At 33.3% G+C, this 21,587-nt stretch overlaps 2 protein-coding genes across 8 annotated transcripts in view; both read left to right on the top strand.

Moving 5' to 3' along the window:
- The window catches only part of LOC129907232 (solute carrier family 12 member 6), a 758,459-nt gene that overhangs the window by 244,627 nt on the left and 492,245 nt on the right, over positions 1 to 21,587 (top strand). The gene's annotated exons all lie outside the window — the stretch shown is intronic.
- LOC129907236 (uncharacterized) lies at positions 1,546 to 20,650 on the top strand. Its single transcript, XM_055983342.1, has 2 exons — positions 1,546 to 19,864; positions 19,912 to 20,650. The coding sequence occupies exon 1, from the start codon at positions 2,319 to 2,321 to the stop codon at positions 3,426 to 3,428; it is 1,110 nt and encodes a 369-aa protein (XP_055839317.1). The 5' UTR covers positions 1,546 to 2,318; the 3' UTR covers positions 3,429 to 19,864; positions 19,912 to 20,650.

The following is a 21,587-nucleotide window of genomic DNA, read 5'->3' on the forward strand; positions in this document are numbered from 1 at the left end:
TTTTGAGATATGTTATAGAATGGCAAAAGGAAGATATTGAGCAAAAAAAATTTCTACTAACATTAATTCCGAGGTTAAACCCTTATTTGACTGGATTATTCATGTTTTTTTTAATGTTTATATCATTAAATCAGTAACACATACATACAAATGTATGTATTTATTTAATAAATAATGAGAAGTAGATGGTAATGGTTTTTTTGTTACCCCAATTTTATTAACCCAAATTTTGTAAATACAGTATACCGGCTTTTAGTGTTGATTGTGCATTTTGTAATTTGCTTCAATCTCTATATTATTTAGTTCATCAAAATTGCAATTAGATCAGTGCCAATAATTTTTGAAAATAAAAAAATTATGGGTGGTTGGAAAATTTAGGATAAATGGTATATGAAAGCGGAAAAATAAATTGCCCACAAACTAATTGGTGGAAAAGGGTGGGTGGGCGAAAAAGTGTTGGTGTCGAAAATCTTGGTTTTTTACGATTTCTGTCAAAAGTAGACCTCCTATCAAAAAAAGTTAAATGCAAAAGTTGTGGGTAATAAAAGTGTCATAACTTTTATTAAAACCATTTTATTTATATAATCTCAAAAATATTGAAAAAATGCAAAAAATACGATTTTTTTATTTTTTACCAAAATGGTTTGATTTTAACAAATCTTGGTTAAAAATTACTTTGTTATGTTTTCTATGTATTTTAAATGTTTTTTGAGCAAAAAGTTAATTTTTGGATTTTTGACGAATTTAATTTGATAAAATAGCTATTTGTCAATCCAAAAAGATTTTGATTTTTGAAAAGCTTGGAATGCAGTTACTTAGATCAAAACCTTTTATTTAAGATTGTATAAAAAAACTATACTTTTGATTTAGAAAATATTGAGAAAAATTGAAAAAAAAAAAAACGATTTTTAAGATCGATTTTTCCGTAAATGACATAATATTGGCGAGAAATAATTTTCCATAGAAACCAAATCATACTTTTCTAATGGCCTTTGACCTTCTTAAATTCATTCTAGCATTAGAATAGCTCTAACGTGCAAAGTTTTTGAGATATTGAATTTTTAACGTTCAAAACACTATTTTTGTGATGTATTGGCATGGTTATATCTCAACGTGATAGAATTTTTCTGACTAAAGATTCGACCTCAGCATACAAAAAATCATTACAAAAAATATACTTTGGTTTCTATAAAAAAAACTTTTTGACTAGTGAAATCGAACAAGGCATTCACCCGCCTCCTTTCCACCAATTAGTTTGTGGGCAATTTATTTTTCCGCTTTCGTATACCATTTATCCTAAATTTTCCAACCACCCATAATTTTTTTATTTTCAAAAATTATTGGCACTGATCTAATTGCAATTTTGATGAACTAAATAATATAGAGATTGAAGCAAATTACAAAATGCACAATCAACACTAAAAGCCGGTATACTGTATTTACAAAATTTGGGTTAATAAAATTGGGGTAACAAAAAAACCATTACCATCTACTTCTCATTATTTATTAAATAAATACATACATTTGTATGTATGTATTACTGATTTAATGATATAAACATTAAAAAAAACATGAATGATTGTTTTTTTTTACAACCGAACAGGCGGCTTGCTTGGCGGTGGGAGCGGACTAAACGACTTTGCGGCCGGCTGGAAGTCGTAATTTTTGTCCAAAAAAAAATATAAAAATACGACATTGTAGGACTGAATATGGTCTATAAATTTTATGTTAATAATTTTTTCGATATTCATCACCCAAAAATAGATTATGTCAAAAAACAAATGGAATGTCCTAAATTTTTGACTTTTTTAATCGATATCTCGAAAACGGTGCATGATACACAAAAAATGTGTATGCATGAATTTTAGAACTCGTTAAAAGCTACAAAAAAGCTTCTTGTAAAATTTTCGCATCTCGTCAGATAGCCGAGTTATTGTCAAAAAACCAATTTTATCCTTTTTTTCAAAATGGCGGAAAAAGCTCATAGGAAATCTTGGTCGAAAACTTCAAGTTAAGCTTTTTTAAGCATCCTCTACAACATATCCAAAATTTAGCTTTCTCGGTCATTTTGCATTTCTAAGCCGTTTTTTCCGACATAATGACTGGCCTATATTTGGGAAAAATATTACAGTGCGTGATGAAAGATTCGGTATACTCAGTTAAAAATTCTTTTTAAAGAAAGAACTAAAAATTTGAGTATTGAAACAAACGAGGTTTTAGTCTCATACGACGTCGTTTCCCTACTTACTAATGTTCCAGTTCAACTTGCGACTACAATTATAAAGAAAAAATGGGATATAATTTGTAAAAACACCAAAATGAGCCAAGCCAAATTTCTGGAAATGTTAGATTTCTGTTTAAAAGAAAACAATTACCTACAATACAAAGATAGTTTATATAAACAATTTCATGGAATGCCAATGGGCAATCCACTTTCTCCAACTATTGCTGACCTAGTTTTGGACAATCTTTTAGATGAAAAAATTAAAGGCGAAAACAAACCGAAGTGCATAGTAAAGTACGTTGACGACATTTTTGCCATTACAAAAATAGGGGAAGTTGATAACATTCTACGATCTCTGAATGATTATCACGAAAAAATTCAGTTTACGGTCGAAAAAGAAACAAACAAAGCTATAACATTTTTAGGTGTCAAGATTGCTCGAGTAGAAGACCGACTCTCTTTCGACACAGCATCGGGAAGACTCGTTAACTACAGATCCAATCAAGCGAATCATATACTCATAAACACAGCCTCGAATCTAGTTCATAAAGTTTTTGCGTTGAGTGACCGGGAATTCCACTCCGCTAATGAGAAAAAAGTTACTCAAATTCTTCTGGACAATGGCTATCCAATCAACATCATAATCCGACAAAAATACAAAGCTCCTATCGATAGCGGCATGGAAAGAGAAAGGTGTGTTTATAGGAGTATAGTGTATGTCCCCAAGTTATCCGAAAATTTCAAAGAAATTGTAAAGAAGAAGGTTGAATCCGTATCGTTAGCTTATAAATCCACAAAAACCCTGGCATCACTTTTAAGTAACATGAAAACAAAAACAGAGAAGGATAAACGCACTGATGTCGTTTACAAAATAAACTGTCTGGGCAACGCAGAAGAAAATTGCAACCAATGTTACGTCGGCACTACAAAACAACTTCTTCGTCAACGAATCTCCAACCACAAATCAGACATCAACCAAAAAAGCACGGGCAAGACAGCACTAGCGTATCACAGTGTCGAACGCGGACATAAACCAGATTTTGACGGAGTTGAAATCTTGGAAACGGAAAGACATACTTCGAAGCGGTACACTTTGGAAACGCTCCATATAATTAACAACAAAAACAACATGAACCGCAAGCAAGATACCCAAAACATTTCATCCGTTTACTGCTCACTTGTGAAAGGGAAAAAGCCGGACTAAGCTTCATTTCGAAGTGTAAATTAATGTCGTTTTCTATTGACTTTTGAGATTTTTGTGTAAAATTCTCAGATTTTCCACTGCAAATAGAATATGAAATCTAGTTTTGTAATTGTGTGCGAAATCTATGTGTATAAAAAAAAATAAAACAACAACAAATGTTCAGACAAATGTCAAACAGAGGAGTGTGTGTGAAAGTGCGTGTGTTTGTATGCGTGAATCTTGATAAAAATCCAGAATCAGATTCTTGAATCTCAGATTCATTTTTTTGTCATTTTTTTGAATCTCAGGACGCAAATAGATCATGAAATCTGAGATTTGTCCACTATTTCCCCTCTTCACCCCCCCTTTCAGCTGTCAAATTCATAAATCTCATTCTGAGATTCGTCAATAGAAAACGACATTAATAAAACAAATAAATTTTTTAAAAAGTAATTTTATTAAACTCAACTTAAATAATATCAAATAATATTATAAAATTTAAATATGTTTACAGTTTAACCGATTCAACTAAATGTATGTTATTTTTGCTATGTTTACCTTAATTCAAATAATTGTTAAAAATTGTAAGTTCAATCACTTTGTTTCACCATATTTGTTCCAATGTTTATAATTGTTCAATTTATATATTTTGTAAATAAAAGATCCCCTGAAGAGGATGGCAATCACCATCAAAACGTCGGGAAACTAATGAAATTGTTGTTTCATTAAAACACCATTACGTCCAAAACAGCCGATGAGAAAAAAATTGGAATTTTCTCAAACATCTCTAATTAAGTAATCACTTGGTCAAATAACTCATCACATATTGTTAACAATAGTTAACAATATGTGATGTAAAATGTAACATTGCGACGTCACAGCATCGTTCCTAAATGCAATTTTAAAGTGTCGAATAGTTAAATTTTGTAGATTTTTCCAACTCATCTTCTGGACTTGAGTTTCAATGTTAAGTCTGGGTGTCCCCGAATGACGAAGTCAGACTTCATGTAAATGAGCTTGAGTGTATTAGTGACCTTTCTTCGCCATACATCTCTCACGTTCAACGTCATCTCAACTCAGTTCTCTCGCGGTGTCTTCATTTGCATTCTCTTTCCCTTTCTAGAGAACCAAAGCCATAAAATTGTAATTAGGTAAAAAAAACAACATCTAGGAATTAGCCAAAAAAGGGTTGCAAGTGTATAAAGATTGGAGAATCGTTTTGCATTGCGCAACCGAATTCACTTGTGTTTTTGTTTTCCGTTGGATTTCAGTGTTGAACTTTTCTTTCTTTCCGCGCATCTATGTATACCTACATCACGAAAAAAATATAGATTCAAAAGACCATACTTCCGTTAATTTTCAATAAAAAAAATTAGTGAGTCCAGCATTAGGAAGGAAATTAAATTTTCCTTTTGAGCAACGTTTATACCTATCTGAACCAAAAAAAAAAATACAACTAAAACAGCAAAAAAACTCCAAATGAAGTAATTGAAAAGCGGAACAGTTGTTGGGCGATTTCATAGAAAAAGACAATTTCATCCATAATCGAATTCGAAAATTTGATTTTTGTATTATAATACGAATTACATTACAAACCGCCTCTGTCTCTCTAAATTTTTTGTTTATAGAAAAATAAATATCCACATAGTTGCTCAGAACCACACAAAAGTACGAACTAACAATAATACCTTTATATACCTAACATGCAACACCATACATTTTTGAAAGAGTTAAAAAAAAAAACAGTTTTTAAAAAACAAGAATACAAAAAAACTCGTTTATCCTATTCCTATTCCATATAGGGTCAATGTGGGTAAATGTAAACAATTTCATGTCTTTTTTTTCTCTCGACTTTAGATTTTTATATGTTTTCACGGAACAACTTGAATGGTATCTTCAAATGCAAATATGAAATGATGGCAATTCTTCTTTATAAATATAAACAAATATTTCCCAAATTGTTTACATTACTGTCAAATATGGCATGTTTACAAATACCCCACCATGTTTGTGTTTTTTTACAAATTCGGGGTAAATGTAAACGGTGGTTTAAAATTTAGAATTTCCTCTTTATCATATGGATAGCAACTTGAAAAACGTTCAAGAAGGTATTTGACAAAAACTTTTTCAAATTCCAATAAAAGTTTTTGTTTTCTTCCTTTGATTCTTTATATAGGCGCCCAATATGCATCCTTAGCAGCTCTGAACGTCAATTTTTTTGTTTTTTTTACGTCAAAGACCGATTTTGAAACACCTTCCACTGAAAATGATGGTGTTGGCTACTTTAAAATGTGACTCCGCGGCACTTTAGCAATAGTAATTGACTTAAAAGACGTTATTTTTATTAAAACCAATAATTTCATATTATTTACCCCCAGAATACGTTGTTTACATTTACCCATTATGAAAAATATTCTGGGGTAAATGTAAACACATGCAAATCGACATAAATGTCCTGTATTTTAAAAATTGTTTGTATCACATAGAATCTACATCAAAATTAAAAACAAAAAAGTATTTGCAAATTATACTGACTTAATTTAATCTGCAAAAATATTTAATTTTTCTGAAAGACTAACGACTTGTTTGGCACTTTAAAAAATTATCTTTCACGGAAAATACGCTTGTCGAATGAGTTCTCTCTTGACAGCAATGAGCTTGACGTATATGTTAAAAGACACATGCGTCCGCGATTTGTACTTATGTATGTATCAAAGAGATTTAACTGAAGCTTGTTATGAGCCCTGTTCTCATTTACCCCTGTTTACATTTACCCACATTGACCCTACCACGCAACACCAGATACCAGATATTGCGACCGTGCGAGAGATCCATTATTCTCTTTTCTCATTTTCGCGAAAAAAAATGCAACAACACTTTGCATGCGCGATTAGCTTGCCTGGCGCCATCCTTTTTTATGGAAAAACTCTGTGTACAAACAATAACAACGTATGGTAGATAGTATCTACTAGATACCTAAGTCCATATTTTTCTATATACCACCAAACAACACTCGATAGAGCGAGTGCGAGAGATCATGTAGAAACAAAATAGAAGATAATAATGTGAGAGATACAACTAGCGCCAGCGGAATTTGTTTGAACTACAAATTCCAATACATACGCAATCCAAGAATTTCTGAGGAAAAAAATGGAAAGTAGACATTTTTCAAAAATTAATTGTAAGAAAACTATTATAGCAATTCTTGTTTTCTTACTTGATATTGATAGAAAATATAATGAAAAAAAAAATTAAAAACATATAACAAAAATCTAAAAATTTTGGTTTCTAAGTACAGCTTATTGTTTTTGGGACTACTTCAAAACAGTGGCGTAGATAGCTTTTCGCTAAGGGGGGGAATAGATCTACATAGTTCGCACATTTTTTTTAAGTTTTAATGCTTCTTTGTATTGTTTTTATTATTTTTAAACTGGAAAAAGTACTTTCGGTAGTTGACGTTAAAGCCAGCAGTGTAGCTAATATCTTTAATAAAATATATATGTATATTGGGAAAGCTTTCTTCGGGGCAGTTATCGAGCGCTTCCAATGAGTTCTTAGATGAAGTATTATTCCTTCTGATCAAATATCTTTTCCGAGTTTTTAACACAGAGAATAATATGACCACCTAAAAACTAACATATTTTCTTATTGAACTGAAGAAATCTTATTAAAATCAAGAATTTATAAGGTTTTTCCATAGAGATTTTTTATTTTCATGGAGAAAAATCTTTTAAAAAATTTTAGTAAAAATTAAATATTTTTATCAACTTGGCACTAAAACAAAAACTGTGACCAATTTTTCTATAGTGTGTTAAAATAGGTGGCAGATGTGCGATAAGAGATAGAGAGTTGAAGTCTTCAGTTCGATCGCCGACATGAATGTATTTTTTTTTCTTGGCAAAACCCTACAAGTGCATATAAATTCTTGAAAAATATTAAATAAAAAATTCTTAATGTGTACTGATTTAAAGGCGCTTTGTGTTTTTTCGAAGTAAAATGTATGATTTCCTGAAAAAATTTGATCGTTTGTTTGGGAGAAAATAACAAAAGAATTATATCACCATCTTCAAACACTTTCGAAAGTGAGTCGTCTTCTGCCCGTTTAATTTTAAGTTGATCGCTTAAATCTTTAGCGATATCCATAGCTTAGACCAAGTCTAAATTCACTCTTTAAAACTCACGACTTAATTGCAACGAGAGTTGGTAAACCATACTTAAAAGCTTTAAGCTAGTCAAGAGTACTAACTGTGAGCACTAACTAGACTTAATTGAAGTAGGAACTTAGGAACTAAATTTCGGAGTGCGTTTCTTTAACTTATTTGTTCATGACTGACTATGTTAAACAATTATCGATCCCAATGGAGGGGGATATATCCTCCTGATCCCCCCCCTATCTACACCACTGCTTCAAAAGCAACTGTAGGGTTACAAAATAATATTTTCAAACAAAATTTAGTTTTAATCCATAGTCAATAAACTAAGCTTTTAAATAAAATAAAAATTATACTCTGAAAAACAAAGCAATTAAACCACTTAAAAAAAAAAGTTAAGAAAAAATGACTTTTTAACATTTTTTTGTTGTGTAAGACCCTAAAACTTAATATATATTTCTAAAACTAATCAATGTGTTAGTATTTGAGTTAAGGTACTTATTTCTTTTTATTTCGATGAATTTTATTAATAATTTCAGAAGTTACACATGTTCAAACATTGTAAGATAAGCAAAAATAGCGTCAGTTTTTTAAAATACTTTTACTCCATAGTTTGATTCAATCTCAATCCAAAATAGAAATAAAAAAAAAATAAAAATTTTAGTCTAACTAAGAAACAAACCGATATCTTTCAGGTCATTCTAAAACAACAAAAATTTTATCATGTTTTGTTCTCTCTTAATTACAGGTGCACAAATTGCAAATTGTGGGGCTGAAGATATTTAGCCTTGTTTATTATCTAAATAATTAAATTTATTTCATTCAATTATCTTTTAAAATGTGAAAGTTATGCACCGCCCAACTAGCACAACAGCTTCTATAAATTCAAATCCCGCAGGTTCTACTTTTTATACAGCTTGTATTGAGTTTGCTTCAGAATTTAACTGGTTATAGAAGTTCGGACTTGTTTAACAGCTTCTAATAAGTTGTTTAAATACTATTAAAGAAACTTAAATGAAGAAAACTTGCTTTTCTTATAAGCCTATTTAATGAATTTATAGAAGCTTTACAGAAATTACCAAGTTTTGTATTTGATTTTTGGTTTTGATATTAAATAATCTAGCTCGGATACTTTTTGGTTTTGACATTTTATAATTTAGATCGGACATTTTTTTGCTATTTGAACTGATTAAGTTTTTGATTTCATTAATGAATATACTTGGATTGCCGAGTGGGTAGAGTAGTGGACTACCACCAAGCAGATACGAAGTTCGATTCCTGGGTGTGCTAAAAAAATTATATACTTTTAAAATTATTATTAATAAATATACTAAAAACTAATGGAATGTTATATATAATATCAGATCAAAAGATGATGATGATTTACAACCAGTTAAAAAAGAATTCTTTTTTTTGTAGTTTTTATTTTAATTTCGATAAGACATGTATTAAAGAGCTATACAAGCTCTTCCGAAGCTATCTGTCAAATCTCAAAGCTTCCGTAGAGCTTCGGTAAAGCTTCGTTTAAGATCCTTATAGAGGGTCAAACTTGTATTACGTTCTCCTTTTTTCATGCCCAACAACCTTACTAAAGTTTAAAAGAAGCTGAAATGTAGCTTTTGTAATACCTTAACCGAAGCTGAAATGTTAGTTGGGCGATTTGTAAACGATAAGCCGATTTCTACGTGGTCCACTCAGCCTTAATCTGTCAAACTCAACTAAATGAGGAAGAGAGGGGAAAATGTGAGAAGGGAATTTTTTGTTTGTTTTTATATTTGAAAAATTATTGAATGCATATTTTTATTTCAGTTTGCTTAGAATTCAATTTGAAAGAATTATTTCAGTACCAAATTAATTCTTTATTGTTTGTTCATTCATAAAATTAATCTCAAAGAATTTTGTTTTGAAAGATCAACAAAATGTAACATTAGTCGTTCCTAAATAAAAGTTGAAATTTTCTAACAAAATCTAACAAAAATTACAACAACGATTTTTTGACACAACAACCAAAGCTAACTTTATTTTATTAAAAGAATGGGCCACAGTTCTGTCTCTAATTTAGGCAGTTTTTATGCCACAATTTGGTTGTGCACTGTAGGTTTAATATACACCTATTCCTGTACTTCTAATTCTTAGGTTTATACTTTCGGTTTAGTTTTCACTTTTTCATTTTCGCATTCATTTCGAAATGTCGGCGTGAAAACAAATTTATTTATTATGAAAATTTTAGACGTTTGTCTAATTTTTTCACAGAACGAGAATTGGATTTTAGGTGAAAGGGTTAGGTTAACGTGGCTATCACTTAGTCCATGATTGGTCCGTTGTGATACCACAATGAATCTTTGAGAGTTTTTCTTCCTATTCGTTGAACCATTTGGAGCTTCTAATAAAGCGAGCGAGACTACCTATGTCTATATTTGCTAGATCACTAGGATTGTTATAGTAGAATTCTCCCAAATGGAGTCTACGTCTTTGAGATAACGCAGGACATTCACAGAGAAGGTGAGGAATCAATTCCACCTCCTCCTCATCCATGCAGCTTCTGCAGAAATCATTGGAATAGATTCCGAGGCGCGTTGCGTGCTTGCATATTATACAGTGTCCTGTTATGACACCTATCACGGAGCTGATTTGTGATCTGCTTAGAGATATTAAGGCTGAGTGGACCACGTAAAAATCGGGTTATCGTTTACAAATCGGTGAATAACTTTTACATTTTTAAAGATAATTGAATGAAATAAATTTTATTATTTAGATAATAAACAAGGCTAAATATCTTCATCCCCACAATTTCCAAATTTGTGCACTTGTAATTAAGAGAGAACAAAACATGATAAAATTTTCGTTGTTTTAGAACGACCTGAAAGACATTGGTTTGTTTCTTTGTTAGACTAAAATTTTTATTTTTTTTATTTCTATTTTGGATTGAGGTTGAATCAAACTACGGAGTAAAACTATTTTGAAAAACTAAAAATGTATTTTTCATAGAAAAAAATTAATCGAAACTGAAGCTATTTTTCCTTATGTCACAATGTTTGAACATGTGTAACTTCTGCAATTATTGATAAAATTCATCGAAATAAAAAGAAATAAGTACCTTAACTCAAATACTAACACATTGATATGTTTAAGAAATTTATATTAAGCTTTAAAGTCTTAAACAACAACAAAATGTTAAAAAGTCATTATTTTTTCTATCAACATCAAGTTAGAAAACAAGAATTGCTATAATAGTTTTCTTACAATTAATTTTTGAAAAAGAGTCTACTTTCTATTTTTTTCCTCAGAAATTCATGGAATGCGTATGTATTGGAATTTGTAGTTCAAACAAATTCCGCTGGCGCTAGTTGTATCTCTCTCTTTATTATCTTCTATTTTGGTTCTACATGATCTCTCGCACTCGCTCTGTCGAGTGGTTGTTTGGTGGTATAAAGAATAAGATGAACTTAGGTATCTGCATTCTACATATTGTTTGTACATAGGTTTTTCCATAAACAAGGATTGGCGCCAGGCAAGCTCATCGCGCATGCAAAGTGTTGTTGTATTTTTTTCGCGAAAATGAGAGGATACAGGAAATGGATCTCTCGCACGTTCGCAATATATGGTATCTGGTGTTGCGTGGTAGGTATGTATATGGAATAGGATAAACGAGTTTTTTTTTTTGTATTCTTATTGTTTTTTTTTAAACTGGTTTATTTATCTCGTTCATAAATTTATGATGTTGCATGTTAGGTATTCTTATGAGCAACTGTATGGATATATTTTTTTCTATGAAAAAAAAAATTGGAAAGACAGGCGGTCTGTAATGTTATTCGCATTATAATAAAAAAATCTAAATTTTCGAATTTGATCTTATAGATGAAATTGTCTTTTTCTGTGAAATCGCGCACAACTATTCTGCTTCTCAATTACTTCATTTGTATAATACCATTTTTTTCTTCATAAATATACCTACCATGACTCTTGTACATAGAGTAAAACCAATGGAAAACGAAATTCGGTTGCGCAAAGCAAAACCACAATATACACTTGCAAGGCTTGCAACCCTTTTTTTGCTATTTCCTTGATGCTGATTTGTTTTTTCTACCTAAATAGACTTTAATTTTATGACTTTGGTTCTCTAGAAAGGGAAAGAGAATGCAAATAAAGATACCGAGAGAGAACTGAGTTGAGATGACGTTGAACGTGAGAGATGTATGGCGAAGAAAGGTCACTAATACACACAAACTCATTTACATGAAGTCTGAGTTGGTCATTCGGGGACACCCACTCTTAAACAATTAGAGCCCTTCAGATGCAGTATTGGCCAGATCTGTTTAGTCGCTATACATGTGGTGATATTATTCCACCTTAGGTTTGTTTTATTTGTAGCATCTTGTTTGAGCATTACTTTACAGGTAGTGATGGGGATACCTATGTTGAAGTTATTTGGTAATAAAGGTATCAGTGTTCCACTTTTGGCAAGTTCATCAGATTTTCCTTAAATATCTCTATGACCCGGCACCCAGCAAAGATGAATGTTAAACTGCTGTGTCATCTCCATCAGAGATGATCGACAGTTAAAGGCAGTAATTAAATTGGTAGAGACAGAATCAAGAGATTTAATGGCTACCTGACTGTCCGAAAAGATACGGATATCTTTGTTTGATACCACGTTTTCTTTAAGCCAAGACAGGACTTCTTTTATCGCCAAAAGTTTCGCCTGGAACACGCTACAGTGATTAGCAAGACGAAAGGAGATACTTAATTTTAGTCTATCAGAGTATACACCTCATAAACAAAAAATACCAAGACTGGAAACTCGGCAGTCAACTGACGTTTGCCTACAAGCTGCGAGGTGTGGTGAATGTCGTGAACCTATCGTTGTGTTCGTGTCCGATGAGTGGTGAATGTCGTGAATCTATAAATGTGTGCGTGTTAACGTCATTTACCAACGTGGTAGCTTTCACATATATTCACAGACAACACTGTAAACAACAGGGTTTTGGGGGGAAAGACGTACGAAAGTTTCCAGTCTTGGTATTTTTTGTTTATGATACACCTCCACCAACTCCATCTTCAGTTTTTGGTGTAAAAATGGATCGAATCATCTTCCAGGAATTCCCTATCCTCCCAGACTGATCTATCAAATTTACTTGGGATCTATCTATTTTACTTGAGTTCAGAATAATAGAGTGACCAATATTATTATTGATCCATTGTGAAGAGGCTTTGAGCCGAATAGCTGTACTTGCAGCCATTGATTTGCAATATATGTCGAGGGGTGTTAAATGGAACAGCGTATCCAGTGCCGCAGAAGGGGTTGTGCGAAGTGCTCCTCCTATGCTCCTGAACGTTGCACTTTGCTTAGTTTAACACAATTAGCATTATCTTCTAGATTCTAGAGCAGTTCACCATACTGACACACCGTATGTTAGAATCGGTCTGATTACTGTTCTGTAGAGCCAATGAATAATTCGAGGTTAAAGCCCCCATTTATTCCCTTTTCTCATGCTTTTTTGCATGGAAGAGTGCCACTGTGGCCTATTTAACTCTTTCTTGAAAGTTAAGTTTCCATTTAACTTTTTATCTAAGATTAAATTATGATATTTTGCCTCGTCAGAGAATTTAAGTGGTACGACTTTAATGGAAGGGGGTTCTATATGAGGAATTTTGTATTTTCTTGAGAAGAGGATAAGATCTGTTTTATGGGGATTTACATCTAGTCCACACCGATCGGTCCATCTTGTTAGCTTATTAAAGGTATGTTGTAAGCGATCTTTAAGGATATTGGGGTGCTTTCCTGATACGGCAATAGCAATATCATCCGCATATGCGATCTGTAACTCTCCGCCTCTAAATATTTCAACAGTTTATTTACTACCAAGTTCCATCAGAGCGGTGAAAGAACACCGTGTTGTGGCATCCCTCTACTGACAGATCTTCTTGCAGAGGAGTCGCCCAGCTTTGAATTGATCCTTCTGCTATAGTTAGCATTTGTTTGATCAATTCTCCAAGCGACTCTTCCACCTTAAGAGATGACAGTGCAGACGCGATTGCAGATGTATTGACACTGTTAAAAGCACCTTGTATGTATATCGAGGAAGGCAACCAAAGTATACTCTTTATGATGGAGGGAGTATTCGATGGTTCTTACTAGTTAATGGAAAGCTGTTTCCACCGATTCCCCGATTCTTAAGTGGATATCAATCATTCGTTCAAAGGTTTTGAGAAGGAATGATGATAGACTGATAGGTCTGAGGTCTTTCGGTTCTACATGGGAATATTTTCCTGCTATGGATATAAATATAACTCACTTCCCTCCATAGCACAGGTATATAAGTTTCAAACAGCTATTGAAGACCATCTCAAGGATGGACAAAATAATGTCGCTAGTATTTTGTAGTTCGGCTGGTATTATGCCATCAGGTCCTGTTGATTTGTATGGTTTGAAGGTATTGATTGCCCAGTGCAGTTTTTCCCTTGTGATCAGACCTTGTGGATAAGTTGCAACGTTTTCAGATATACTATATGTTACGTTACTAACAGTTTGAGTGCTTCCTGGGAAATGAGTATCAAGAAGCAGGTTGAGCGATTCATCGCATGAACTGGTCCAAGAGCCATCAGCATTTTTCAAGTAGCTAGGCATCATTGCATTGATTGAGAGGATTTTTCTTAATCTAGATGCTTCGGAGGTTTCTTCTATATTGCTACAGAACTTCTTCCAGGAAGATCTTTTGGATTTCCTCAATCCTTTTTTTATATATTTTTAGGGAGTCCTTAAAGGAGTCCCAATCTGAAGCATTTCTGGTGCATTTTGCTCGATTGAACAGCTTCCAACAGCTTTTTCTAATTGGTTCAAGCTGTGAGTTCCACCAATGTGGTTTCTTTTTCCCCCTCACATGTGTGAGTGGACAAGAGATTTTCATAGAGTTATTCAGAAGTATAGTGAGATCATTGACTTTACTGTCAAGAGAGGACTTAAAAAATTAGATTTAACTATGTTTTTGAGCGTTTCCCTGTATTTTGGCAAGTCGGTTTTCTTGAAATTACGAAAATTTATTCGGCTAGGGGGTCCAACATCTAGGCTGAATTGAATGTATCTATTATCAGAGAACGAGTGTTCCTCCGATACTTTCCAATCAGTGATCATATGTTGAATACTGTCGGAGACAAGAATTATGTCTAGAACTTCTTGTCTGTTTTTAGTAATAAAAGTGTGGTCATTCCCAATGTTACTTACAATAAGTTAAGGGCCGAGCCTAAGTTAAATAGAGACTCACCTCTATCATTTATATCAGTGCTACCCAAAGTGTATGATGGGAATTAGCATCACTTCCAACTATGAGGCTTGTCTTCTGCCGTTCAGCTGCAGCGATTATCTTTTCCAGGGTTTGTCCCGGGAGAGGGCCAAGGTTGTCATGACCAAGATATGCTGAGACTTGCCAAAATAAGCCTTTGGCTGTTTCAAGTCTGGCTGTGGTTATGTCTCTATTGCTAAAATTAGTAAGTAAAAATACTTTAATGCTACTTTTAACTAGAATGCAAGATCTGGGGTCACCTTTTTCTGTTGCCTACAGTATGTAGTATCCAGGAGTCCTTCGTCCCCTCACCATGGATTTAACAATCCACGGTTCTTGGATAAGGACGATGTCTTCCGCTTGTTGTGTTAGGCGTAGGGTTAGGGAGGCCGAAGGCTTGATGGAGTGCTGTAGGTTAATCTGTACTTGCCAGATAATCTGTACTAGGCTAGATAGATCAACCTCCAACACGGTGATGTCGTCGTCTCCAAACTCAGATGAGGATGAGTTTAGAAGCTCATCCTCATTCAGAGGACTAATATTGAAGTCTTCAGTCTTCAGTCTTCAGTCTTTATTGAAGGATGGACCGGATACATCGTCTTCCATAGATGGGAAGGTAATCGATGCACCAGCACCCTCAACCACAGCAACATCTTCAGGGAGCTGTATTGGAACGCCATCTGCGTCCATCTCATCTTTTTTGTAGATTCGTAGGTTTATGTTGTCGAAACCAAAGCGAATCTTACCAGTGGTCTGAGCTAAGAGGCCAAGGGAATCCTTATTCTATAAAGACCCTTAACCTTTTCAAGCTTTGCGACTTTCCAGTCATGAGTAGGCAAGGAGGGATTGCTTAACTTGATTATTTGGAGATTATCATCCATACAGAAGGGTTCCGCCGGAATCCATGCCTTAGCTTTAGGTCTGCAAGGAATATCCTCCCTTGCCACAGCCTCGAGACTTCACCCAATTTGCCAACAGCCAACTTATACAGATGGCACGATCCCTGATCATCGCAAGCGATGAGTTTGACATGACCTTGACGCCAACCGCTATCGCTTGTGATCGGAGATGGTCCTTCACTTTTACCACCTGCCATTGATCAAAGGTGATCTTGCTCCTGTCGAAAACCACAATCACTATCTTAAGGTGAAAGGGTGAAAATATTTTCAATTCACTTTTTCAACGAACCAGAATAGGCAATCTGTAACTCTTCGCCTCTAAATATCTCAACAGCTGTCAGTTGTGCTGACAGATCTTCTTGCAGAGGAGTCGCCCAGCTTTGAATTGATCCTTCTGCCACAGTAATGTCTACTGAAATTCACATTCAAATAATGTTACTTACAGTGAGTTACAGGGGAAGTTTGGCGTCCCAAACTCACTGTCCCTTGTCAAATTTTGGAACTTATGTGTAATCGAATTGATTCATTTATTTAATTTTTTATGGTAAATGGGTCATACATTCCAAATATTTTGAAGTATGAAATAAACTTAAACTACAAAAATAAATTTTTAATTCGTACCCATATTTGACTAAAGCAAAATAACACATTTTTTAAAGATTTTACCTGGTGCAGGTTTTCCCAAATATCATAAAATCTTTAAGTTTTCTGGCAAACTTGTGAACAACATTTTTGTTCATTTTTGTTTTCTTCATATGAATAAATTTATAAAACACTATGTTTATAACAAATCTGCCTCAAAGTCAAAAATTATCATGGTTAAGATGAAAATAATTCCATTTAAAAATTAATATCTGAGCAATAAAAAGAGATAATAACATTTTTTAAATGCAGGTACAAAGAATAACATTCTAAAAATCAAGACATTAATGAAGTTTTTATCATAAGTATTGACGGAGTTATTAACATTCACATGAGTAAAGGCGTATCAAAGTAAGCGTTTTCTTGAATCATCGCTAAAAGGTATCAAGTTTGCAGATAGATAGTTACGGTAGAACATTTTTTTTTTCTTAGAATATAGGTACCCAAGAATCACCCCTCAAAATCTTCTCATCTCATCCCGGGACACCCTGTATAACAATATAAATGCTTTTATAAAAAGGAATACAAAACTTCTGAATTCATTAAGACATAGCAATATTTCCTTAGCTCCAGTAGGCTTTGGCTCCAATTCGGGAGTAGATTTTTAGATTTTTTTTAGATTAGAATTGATTTTATTCATAATGATTAATAAAATTAATATAACATTTAAATATAAAACAAAATCATTTAGACATTTATCTGCCGTCTGCCGAATTGACTATTTATATACTTTTACAATATAATTTATTTTTTAAATTTGACTTTAAATTTTATAGCGATTTTTATTTTTTTTATTTATTAACAATTTTCACATAATAATAAAAAAATAAGGTTTTTCGTCAAAAAAGTCCTTGTAAGATTTAATTTCGATATTTTAAAGCAATTGTACAGAGCTGATACAGTTTTGAAACATTCATTTGATTTAATTCGCATATGACTTCCTCAATGGCTAGAAAATCTTTTCCAAGGATACATGTTCTCGTTTCTCTTAGAGTAGGACACTTTCCCAAGAAATGCACAACGTCTTCCCTCTCCATCCTGTTGCATATATTGCGGTGACTGGAACATCTGCTCTGTGAGGTATATAGTTCAAGTTTAGAATTTCAGCTCGTAGTCTGACCATCATTGATATTTTCCCTGACACTTAGCTCATCACTGAAGTAGTTTAACTGCTGCAAATTGTGTTTAAGCTGGCAGTAGACTGTACGCTGTAAGGAGTTTGAAGCTTCATCCATGTACTTGGTTCTAGCTGCTTCATCTACCTTGGCAATAATTTGATACATGTCCTTTTTTTAATTTGGAAAGGTCCTCTACATTGCAAACCAAATTAATTCTACTCTTTTCTGCCAAATCAAGCCATTCGCGATACCATCCACTCCTTGGGCCTTACTAATAATCAAATTTAAAGCTCAGTTAAATATTTAACTGAGCTTTAAATATTTCTCCATACCAATAACCAATCTAATAGGCAGGTTAAGGGTTAACGCCACGTTAATTTTATAGCTGGAAAACTGAACTATAAACGCACGGTTAAATTAAAACGCACGATTTGCACTGTCATTTGACAGCAAAAAAAAACATTTGTCAAGTCAACCAGTTATTGCGAAAAATTAATAATATTGGCGGCAAATTATTAAATATGTAAGTAAATGGAAATATATATTTGTTTATAAATATTTATCCTTTTTATTAATAAATATTCATTACTTTCAGAAAAGGCTGAAAAAGAAAACTTAAAAAGAAATAGATCTGCAAATTTTCATCGTCGTACTTCACGATAGATGAACTTTTTTTGTATGCACTTTTGGCCTCCTTGCTTGGGCTCCATTATTTTATCTTTTACAACCAAAATAAAAATATATGAAGGTATGTAGGTATTTTGTAGTTATGTTTTTGTTCATTATTACATTACATGCAAAAAATGTCACTTCAATGATGTCATTTTGACAACAAATGTAATAGATCTGGTAATAGAAGCACAATTAGTTAAACGCGCGTTTATTTTGATTATTAGTAAACACCCAATTTAACGCGACGGTAAAATTTAACCCGACGTTACTTAAACGTGTTTTTAGCGATTCATTATTGGTAAGGCCCCTTGAGTTGATAGCCTTAAGAGCTGCTATTTTGGGTAAACGATAGTCTGCCAAATTTAAGCTTTTAATTATGTAATCCACTTGCAGTTTTAATGTTTTCACAAAAAGTGGAGAAATTCCCGTTTCTAGCATTATGACATAGTTCGGTGTGTTGGGCGGCAAATAGAATGGTGGTTTAATGTAGAAGCGCAATAATTTTTCACCAATTTCATAATATTTACTTCCCCAACTTTGTGCAGCATAAAGCATAATGGATTCTGCTAGCCATTTTCGCTTTATTAAGCTTTTCACTAAAGTGTTTGTCCATATTTAAGTTCTTCGTGAACCGTGAAGGTATCTTCTAAGTACTTAAACTCTTTAACCACTTCAATCAATTCTCCATTGCGCAATTTCTCCCTCCATGTTTTTTGAAGATCATCACTTTCAACTTCTCTAAATTGACAATTAATCCCCAACGTTTGGAATATTCGTGTATCCGATTAATCATTAGTTGAAGTAATTCTGGAGTACATACGAGCAGCACAATGTCGTCTGCAAATAGCAGAGCTTTATTCAGCGTCCCCGCATAAACAATACCTCCGGGCAACCAGTCGATTAGATCCTCTATGAATATTGCAAATAAATGCTGGCTTAGTGTGCAACCTTGCCTAACCCCTTATGCAAATTGGAACCAATCAGACTTTTCTTCACCATACCACACAGCAGCTCGAGTGTCGTCATATAAACTTTCAATTAGTCTGACAAACTTCAGAGACATTCCTTTTTCAAACAGCTTATAGATTAGCGCTTTACGATCCACAGTATCGAACGCAGCTTTGAAGTCAATGAAGAACACGTAGAGTTTTTTGTCTTGGTCTAAGAATGAATCTGCAATACTCCTCGGCACTAATATATGATCAAGAGTTGAATACCCTTGTCTAAACCGGCTTGAAATTCTTTTAATTAGGTATTTTCTGTTATCCATGTTGACAGTTTTCGTTGCATTATTGCGGTAAATATTTTGTAGGATGCATTAAGAAACGAAATTCCCCGATAGTTTGCTGGATCCGATGCACATCCTTTCTTGTATATAGGAAAAATCAGTGCTTTCTTGAACTGAAGAGGTATCACGCCTGTTTCAAAAACATTATTGAACAAGAGAGCTAAACTTTCAAAAAGACCGCTATTCGCATACTTATAAAATTCGGCTGGTATTCTATCAGATCCTGGTGCTTTTCTATCTTTAAGGCCCTCAGCTGCTAGTTTCACCTCAACCGGAGTTATTCGTTGATCAAGGATTTGATTTTCGACTCCTGGACTTAGAGGTTATAATATATGGAGTGCTTGTTCCTATACCTAATACATTGTAACGCCATATGCATGGATAGGGGTCGCTGCCTTCGTTTTTCAGTGCGAGTCCGGTTCCGCAGCTGTAAATAAACAGTGTTTATTTACAGCTGCGGAACACGCTTGTTGATGAGAGCCATCAAATGAAAATGAAATGGAGGCATGCATTCATCGAAAAACTTAAAGAAACTAGAGCCCTCTATAAAAGCTTCACGGAACTAACAGCACAAGCACTCCATATATTATATCCTCTAAGCTCCTGGAGCAGCATAATGGATGACAACCCTGGATTAAGAAGCATATTGAAGTTCCGCGATAAAACATCAGAATTAAGGTCTCACCAATTGTGTATTGTTCACCGTTAAGTTTCCATGCCAATTGCCAAAATTCAGCCGAATTTCTGCAGCTCGCCAGTTATTGGGCTTCCATTTCAAAATATTTTTTTCTTTTTGTGTTTACATAGCTCTTTAAGCAACTTGTTTGCTTCCATGTATTGTTTTTTGTTGAAATTATTACTGTTGCGCTGGAAAATTCGCAACCACGAAAATGATTTCTGCCTTGTTATTAGGCACTCAGTGTCAAACCATGGTTCGACAAATTGCTTGGTACCTTTTCTCTTCTGGCTCGAAATAGGATATATGCTGTTTTAATCACATTTTCTAGTTGATGAAAGTTGTCTATTTCTTGATTTCCTAGCAAGTTTTCTAAGTTCTCTCGATAATTGTTTCGTTTTACCTCTGACCATGATAGTTTAGGAAGTAACGTCATGTTTCGTTGATCCTCGCTCATAAAACTATTAAGTTGAAAAAAAAAAAACAATTATTGGAAAGTGATCGGAATAAGGTCCAATTTCAAAGTCTGTGACGAAAGACTTCCAATCTACACCAATTAGACTGAAATCTATATCAGATGTTCCTTGCCGTCCCACAAAGGTTAAGTCTCCATTTTCGTCCATATTAGCTTTAAGGCAATAAAATCGCAATTTCTTAGTAAAACTTGAATAACAAATACTAATGTAAATCCAAAAGATAAATCGATGATAAGAAAAAGGCAAATACGAAGGAAAAGAATTCCAATGTTATCTAGGAAAAAATGATTCTCTTGAAACCTTTAAAAATCAAAGAATATGATTTTAAAGGTCCTTTTTTTTATTTTGAACTGCTTGCGCAAGTATTATTTCATTGTTTTTCATTCAAATAAAACAATTTTATTGCCTAAAAACCCTTAAAGCTAGAATCCATGGGCGGCGAGCACTCCAGACATAGTAAGAAAAATTCTCAGGTAAGTTTTCAGGTGTTATCAATGAAAAAATTTGATCAATTCAGGGTTAATCCAATACTGTATCACTTTATGGTATCCTTATTTAAGTCTGAATGTTTAAAAAATAGTTGGCGAATGGTTAATGTTTCATAAATTAATTTATCAACAAGTCCAGCCACGTAAAAACAGAAAATAAAGAGGTTTTTATGAAAAAGTAGTTTTGGTTTTTTGTTAATTTCTCGAAAATGACAAGATATTTTTGAATTCGGTTTTCTGTTTTTGTTTAAAAATAAATAAGAGCATTGAATTTTAAAAACTAAATTAGTACTTAATTATATAAAATTTTGAAAAAAATTAGTGTGAAATTTTTATTCGAATTTTTTTTTCAAAATTTTGATTTTGAAAATTAATTTTTCAAAAACTGTTCGATAAAATGACTTTCTTTAAATTTTTTTTTTAAGACTAGGGTTTTGACTTTACAAAAGGGCATAGCACGTTATTGTAAGTAAAACCGTTGATTTTTAAT

Source organism: Episyrphus balteatus, chromosome 1, assembly GCF_945859705.1.
Source record: "Episyrphus balteatus chromosome 1, idEpiBalt1.1, whole genome shotgun sequence".
NCBI classification, from domain to species: domain Eukaryota; kingdom Metazoa; phylum Arthropoda; class Insecta; order Diptera; family Syrphidae; genus Episyrphus; species Episyrphus balteatus.